This window comes from Echinops telfairi, unplaced genomic scaffold (genome assembly GCF_000313985.2).
Source record: "Echinops telfairi isolate 266 unplaced genomic scaffold, ASM31398v2 ScPeMD7_9;HRSCAF=40, whole genome shotgun sequence".
Lineage (NCBI taxonomy): Eukaryota > Metazoa > Chordata > Mammalia > Afrosoricida > Tenrecidae > Echinops > Echinops telfairi.
The window spans coordinates 74,993,955-75,001,799 of record NW_022103906.1 but is presented as its reverse complement, the minus strand read 5'-3'; the positions used below and the strand labels follow the sequence as shown (position 1 = coordinate 75,001,799).

The following is a 7,845-nucleotide window of genomic DNA, read 5'->3' as shown; positions in this document are numbered from 1 at the left end:
AGGTCCCCAGTCAGTGATTGTGACAGTGCCATTTCTTAACACTTTTCCATGTGGCCCCTGACATTTGAGTGTAGTGGCTTTGAAATACCTGGAATTCATGATTTTACAGGATTCCGTATCGCCCCTGCCTTCCATAGTTGTGAAGTTTCCATATTCTGTAAGTGCAGCCCCTCCTATCATGTAGAAGCCATAATCAGTGTGGTTTAAACTTTCACCAGCTGGTCCAAGCTCGTGGTTTAACAGTTACACAGCCAGGGCTGGCACCGAGGCATAAAGGTAACACTTCAAAGCCTAGGGTAAAATTTAATTCCCTGCCTTCTTCGTCGGAATGCATGGCTGCCCCATTTTCCCCAGGGCTTGGGGAAATGTAAACTCCTCTTTCTTTTCATTTTACTCAATGCATGGTTGCACTCTCCTAGCAGCAAAACAGACCAGGCCCGAAACACAGAATTCTACGTTACAGCTGATATAACATGCAGCTTTGCCTGTTTGGCACATTATCTCAACCAAGGCAGGGGATTCTGGAGGAAGTTAAACCACTCATTAACGTAGGGAATTGATTAGGATGTCTAAGTGAAGGTAAAAAATCTTGAGTTCCTTTATTGAGAGGAGGGATAGTAAAAAAAGTCTAAGATTGTATAATGAATAGTAATAGGCAGGATAGTGAAGAACAGAGTAGTAGTGGGAGCAATAGGATGGACAAGTAAGGCGGTGGAGTTAATGACTTCAAGATCCTGAACAAGCCTGTAGCTGCCATTAGGCTTAATAACCAGCACAGTAGGTCTGTTGTAGGGAGAGTGGCTGGGCCTTAACCAGGCCTGCTTTGAGTAGTTTTGAGATGATAGGTTTAAGGCCCTTTAAGTGTCAGAGAGCGATAGGATATTTGGGGTACATTAGGAAACTTCTAGGGGTCTTTTAACCTGATGTAAACAGGCTAGTGATGCCTAGCAATTGAGAGGTTGGTAGGTTAACCAGAGCAAGTGGTAAAGGAAGGGAATTGCTGGGGGGTCCTGGGACACTAGAGTTATTTTGTGGGGAAGTGGAGGCAGGCAGAGTATCTGGTACAGCTTGCAACAAGTTTGGAACCTGGGAAGCTTCTGGTAAATGCAAAGTTACCACTATTTTGACTTTAGTAAGAATAATATCTCTGCTCAGTAAGGGGCTGAGACATTTAGGAATGACTAGAAACTGGTATGAGAATTGTACATTATAAAGACTGTAAAAGTAGTTGTGTAATGCAAGGATGTGAAATGATAACAGACCCTACAATAATGGTGTGTGCTATAAAGAAGTTTGTCTGAGTGTTCAGGTAGTATAGAATAAGTGCTCGCCCTGCCCTGCCCCGCCCCGCCCCCCAACCCTCTGTGTCTAAAAGGAAAGAAATAGGCTTACCTGAGATGATGATCGTTACTCTGGGCTCGAGATGGGTGATCTCCGTGGGGGTCGTCAATCTAGGGCGCCATCATTTCTCCATCACCAAGCCTAGCAGCCCTGACAACGAGTCATCGATTCATCGAGCAGTTTTCTCCAAAGGTCTTATGGGATAGACTGTCTTAACCACACTCTGTTAGATAGGGCAGTCAGTTCCCCAGTGACTTTTTTGCTTGCAACGTGGGCAAGGCTTTGGTGGGGGGAGAGGATGGGGACATTTTTGTGCCCAATATCCTACTTGGGGACATTTAAAGTAGGGTCTGGGTGGGTCACTGTTTGTGGCCCTGTGTTAACTGGCTTGGATTCACCCATTCTACCCTGAAGGCATTAACCAGCATCTGATATTTGGGTTTTCTCTCTGTAATTTGTCTATATTTTCTTGTTCTTCCCTATTATTGAAAACTTTAAAAGCTGTATTGAGAAGACCTATAACAAAAGACTGACAAAGACCATGGGAACCCCAATACAAGACTTTGTAATTTACAGTTTAAAAAGAGCCAAGGTTAAACTCTGTGTTTTTCCATGCCCCCCTTTATCTGACATTAAAAAAAGAGGGAGAGAGCACAAGCCATTAGTACCAAGCTTTTCCTCCGAGGGGAAGGTCCAACATACCCAGAGAAGGAAGGAAAGGAGTCAAGGAGCTGATCTTTTTTTTTTTTTAAATCATTTTATTAGGGGCTCATACAACTCATCACAATCCGTACATACATCATTTGTATCCAGCACATTAGTACATATGTTGACTTCATCATTCTCACAACACCCGCTTTCCACCCAAGCCCTTGGTGTCAGCTCATTTTTCCCCACTCCCCCCTCCCCCTTGATAATTTATAAGGAGCTGATCTTTTTAAAAGTACAATCATCTACATCTGCTCACATCGAGGATGGATACGCTGGAAACCAGGACATCACGACTGCGATGGCCAGGTGTGGAAAATTAAGAAGCTGGATGAAAATGTAAAAGGGCCAGTTCTCTCCACTCATAGCCACGGAGTTTGGAAGGCCAACTCTAGTAAGGGAAGGCTCTCACCGTCTGAGACAGAGAAATAGAATCTAATACGCATTCTCCAGACAGAAAGAGTCTTTAAGGTGTTAATGTAAAGTTGCCTTTTGCAGGCACCCAGCTCTTCTCTTAGCTACCTGGCTGTAAATACCCTTCTCTAAAAACAGACAAAACCCCGTTAGTTCTTTTTTTTTAATGCTTTTATTGGGGGCTCTTACAGATCCCATCACAATCCATACATTCATCCATTGTGTCAAGCACATTTGTACATATGTTGCCATTATCATTTTCATAGCATTTTTCTTTCTACGTGAGCCCTTGATATCAGCTCCTCATTTTTTCCTTCCATCCCCCACCCTCCATCCCTCATGAATCCTTGATAAATTATAAATTATTTTTTATAATAATAATAACTCCTTTAGTTCTTATCATGCTGGGAGTCAGCTTTTCCTTTGTATCTTAGCTGCCCGGTACTTTAGAAGTGTCCACCCTTTTCCTGTTAGTTAAGAGGAAGGCAGATGCATTTCATTCTCCAGGAACCAGCTCTTCACATATAACTTCTCTATGTTGATAAGTTACTTCCTACGTACACTTGGTGTTTCACAGACAATGTTGAGAATATGCTTATCTCTATAGCATCCACTGCTCTTGAGTATTCTAGCATGATTTGTCACCATTTTGACACCATTTGTTTCTTGTTCACCAGACACTTCCTTAGAGATGTTCCCACAAAGGAGTCAGGATATCTCAGATTCATACTTTGCCCAATCTATTGCATATGTGCCGGATGGAGGCTTGCACACCTCGCTACTATGTATACTGTTTAATAAATTGGACCTCTCTCTCTCCTGCATGCTCCATTGTCTTTCCTTTTCTTCCATAAGCCACTCCTACTCCAGACGGCAGAAGAAAGTCCTCACACCAACCACTCTATGAGAACTGAGAGGAGGAGAAGGTGAAAAGAGAGATTTGAGGGATAGGAGAATGAGTTGAAAGTAAAAACTGTACCAGTCCAGAGAAAAGCAACTGGAAAAAAAGTAGTGGAATTGGAGTTTTGTTTTATAAGCTGTTATTTCCTTTAGCCTTTGTTCCATATTTAAAGAACTAACTGTGGACAGTATTTTGAAAGGGAATGTAAACATGTTAGAGTTCCAATAATCTTTCATTTTTCTTTTTTTTTTCTTTCTCCTTTCCAGAATCCAGATGTCATTCGGAATTGGAAAATACTACCCATTCTGTCTTCAGGTCAGCTCAGTTCTACTTCCATCATCCAGTGCACCTACCAAGTGATCAGGACTTTTGCCATGAATCCTTGGAAAGGGGTGTTTTCATGAGCCAAGACTCTTGTCTTTCTCCGCCATACCAAAGTGTGGACAAGACTAAGATGGATTTTACCAGGATAGAGAGCCTCCGTATCAATGTGAACTTGGGGAACAAAGAAGGGGTGAATGCACCTAAAAGTCAAGCTAGAGATCCTCTCAAATGTAACAGACAAAGTACTGATCTAAAACGAGACCATAAGGTCACCCCTGAACCAACAGCTCAGGACACACCGACCTTGAATGAACTCTGGACCCAGTACCAGGAGAGACAGAAGCACCAGAAACCCTCTGCGTTATGTGACAGTAAAGAACTCTCCCTGGTGGAGCGTCTTGATCGACTGGCTCGGATTCTTCAGAATCCCATCGCACATTCTCTGCAGGCCTCAGACACAGGGCATGAGGAGCGCAGAGAGGAGCGGGCCACGAAGGGGTGGTACAGCAGACCGCAACAGCAGAACAGCAAGCTTCCGAAAAAGAAGCGGTGTAAAGGCGTAGACAGATGCCACCGGAATGTGGACGCGCCGGGAAAAGGCAGCGTCCTGTGTACTCATCAAGCGGAGAGGCCCAATCAGATCAAATTTGAGCATGTGAAATTTAATAAGTACATCCTGAGAAAACAGCCAGGTTGTAATTGTAGAAGTAACACTTCTTCAGAGTCTCGGCCCTCCGAGGAGAGTGAGCTGCTCACCGACACTGCCACCAACATCTTCTCCACCACCACGTCTCCTGTGGAATCGGAGTATCTGACCCAGACAGACAAGGAGGTGGCCGTGCACGAGAGGAGCAGCTCCATTTCCACCATCGACACCGCCCGACTGATTCAAGCGTTTGGCCATGAAAGAGTGTGTGTGTCGCCCCGGCGGATTAAACTATATAGCAGCATCACCAACCAGCAGAAGCGGTGCCTTGAGAAGCGGTGCAAGCCGAGCCCGAAAGCCGTGGCCCTGGGTCACTTTCACGTGGCTGCTGAACACACCGGGCGGAGGAACATCCAGGTACATGGCTACAATTTCCATCTGACACTGGGACCGCCTTTTTCATGGACTTTCTAAGTTAAGCATTGCACACAGGTGGAAAAAAAAAAAAGCCGATTGCCCTTTCCTCACTATAACCTTTCCTACCACCTGGAAAAGAGTGAGAAAGTGTAGCACAGCGCTCTTGTGAGTTGTCATTCTTTTCATCACCACCCGGTTTTGAATTGCCGTGGGTTGAGGGCCTTGGCTGCTCGCTGCCTCAGGATCTGCACAGGATCGCTCTGGCACCGGGCAGCTGCAAGTGTAGAGTGACCTCCATCCGCACTGGTGGTCACTCCTTTTCCCCGTTAATCACTCCTCCCTAGCTTGAAGCACTTTCAAACGCACACACAGATACAAATGATACCGTGAGATTTCTTTTTTAAGTAGATGAAGAATTGGGAAAATTAAAATGAAGCCAAGAGTGAGCTACAACTTGATTAAAAAACTTTTAAGTGAAGAATGGTGAGCGATGGGGAAACCAATTGAAGCCAAAGGGAAGAGAAGTACACCCACAAATGTGGCCTTGCGTTCTCGTGTTCCTGGAGTGCTGTGATCAGTTCACTGGGGGCTAGTGGTTGGAGCTCCTCGGGAGAGAGACCTGGCAGTCTGCCCTGGGGGGGAGGACAGCCTCTTCCGTCCTGCAGCATGAGGTTGCCGCAAGTCAAAATGCACTCAGCAAGACCGCACAAAAAATGTAAAAACGTTCCAAAACCAAAACACCAAACTCACTGCCATCCGGACTCATAGTGGCCCCCTGTGGGTTTCCAAGCCTGTACCTGTTTATGGGAGTAGAAAGCCCAGTCTTTCTCCCAAGGAGCTGCTCCTGGTGGTTTTGAACTGCCAACCATGGGGATTGCAACCCAGTGTGTAACCACGACGCCAAAGCACTCCAGATATTTCTGGTATTAAAACCTCAGAGATCTATCTTAAAGCAGGCACTGAAGTGTCACAGAGCCCTCAACAGCCTTAACATAGATTCAGCACCAGCCCCCGTGAGGGTAGTTCGGCATTCCTTGGGCTCAGGATTTCAGGAAAGGCAGTTAGGGGAGGCCGGCCACAAATACAGACAGTTACCTTAAACCAACAATAAAATTTGAAGTGCTTACACAGATCTTCTTCAAAGAACGATGCTTGCCAAGGAAAATGGAAAGAAAAATGTTAGAATTTCATTTTTCTCAGCCTTTCAGAATTTATATTTCCGTGTCTGTTTTATAATATATGGGTGCAATAGTTACATAATTTATAAATAAATAACTATTTTGGCAATTTGTGCTCAAAATGTTTTGTCAGCCCGATTGCAGAGTCCAAAATATTTGGAGGTGACCAATTTAGAGGAAAGGAGTGAGATGTTTAAACAATTTTACATGAAGTATTATTTCCCATAGTAAAGCTTAACATTGGCAAAAGCCTAGAACGCATTGGGGGTAGGGCTCATGCCTTATTTTGAAATTGAGGGTCCTGACTGAGACAAACGCTAAATAGAAGATCACTTCACCTCTATCAACAGTTGACCCAGAACACATACAAGTTTAGGGTCGGGATTTTCTTCTGAAAGCTGAAGGTTCAAGGTTTGGCCACTATTCGTCTGTCTCTAGAAAGACTTGAAACACAGCCATAGACATCTGGGGAAAGCACCTAAATAGCATCTAACTTTCCGCCTTAAACTTCCTGGTGAATTCAGCAGTATAAATCAGGTGCACTTGATGCACTCAGTTGCTATTTTAGGAGAATTAGTGAGAAAACAGTTAAACTTAGTGTCTTCCTAGTCTAATGATCTTGGAAGACCGTTGAACCCTAGCCCTTCTTTAGTTAATAACTGGGTAGCAGAATCAGTTGTCTCCAAAGGCCCCTGCTAGCTCCTGATGATGGAATCAGGACAATCACATAGGAAACTCTTGGTGCGTACACTCTCTATCTGGGGATGGGAATAGGGTGGTTAGATGGGTGTGTGGAGGTGCATGTGAGCTTCCCTTTGAAAGATCAAGTGGTTGGGACAAAAACAAAGCCGCAAACAACACTTTCTGGTTTTTTTCAGTGGACATACTGAATTTATTGGGAAACACTACTAAGTTGATCGGTAGTATTAAAACATAGTGTCCAGGGACTACTCTGCACTCCTATCTAATGTGCTCTTTTTAAATATGAAAATGACCTTGACAGTCATCTTGCAGGAATATTTGGAAGTGATGTACTTCTAAGCACAAGACCATTTAACCTACAACAAAGGTGTCCAGGAGGTTTTCCTTAAGAAGTAGTAAGTACAGAGGACCATGGAGATAAGCTTACAGAACTGATTAAAAAAAGTCTAGTAAAAGCTGAATAAAGTGTTTTAAATGGCATAGGTAACCAATTACCTTTGGTGAGAAGAGGGTCTCGACGCCAAGAACTGATAGAATTTATTTTTAAGAACTTTGGGGGTTCAAGACCCAGAGTATGTAAATATTGAATTGATACGGGAAACAAAGTTGTCTTAGTCACGCACACATTTAGTGAGTGCTTCCTCTGTGCACAGCACTGCGGTGTGCTAAGCAGATAGAGAACATGTTAAGGGTGTCCGCTCAGGAAACTCATAGTTTCATTGGGGAAACAAATTCCTTGAGCCACAGGTTCTCATAAAGGTGTCAACGAAATACTGTGGGAATCCAGGTGAAGAGACTGGTCGGTTCTTTTCAATAAGTTGGAAATTGAGAATTCATAAGTGGTTATATTTGGATGTAGATAGAAAGCAGGAACTTTGGGAAATGTGGAAGATTGACAATCTACAACCGTCCTATGCTTTTGTTTTTTTGTATTTTTTGAGATGTATGTAGAGTTCTATTTCCTAATTCTAAAATGAATTACACACCTTGTGAAATACTGATTTTGGACATGTTTTAAAGTAGCAAGGTAAGCCTTCATGATTAGTGATCATGCAAATTTAGCACCTACATCAGGATACTTGAGAGTGGAAAGACCTGTAATGAAAAGTTAGGGCAGACACTGAGCCAAAGCACTGGGGGAGTACAGTGGAACAGCAGGGAGGGGAGCAGCAAGACCCCCAGGGAAGGATGAGGGTGGACTTTGGGGACAGGGC

At 43.9% G+C, this 7,845-nt stretch overlaps 1 protein-coding gene across 1 annotated transcript in view; it reads left to right on the top strand.

Moving 5' to 3' along the window:
• The window catches only part of ALMS1 (ALMS1 centrosome and basal body associated protein), a 99,397-nt gene that overhangs the window by 62,477 nt on the left and 29,075 nt on the right, over window positions 1-7,845 (top strand). Inside the window, exon 14 of the mRNA XM_045286583.1 lies at window positions 3,631-4,751. Within this exon, the coding sequence (XP_045142518.1) occupies window positions 3,631-4,751 (1,121 nt within the window). The remainder of the gene's footprint in view (window positions 1-3,630; window positions 4,752-7,845) is intronic.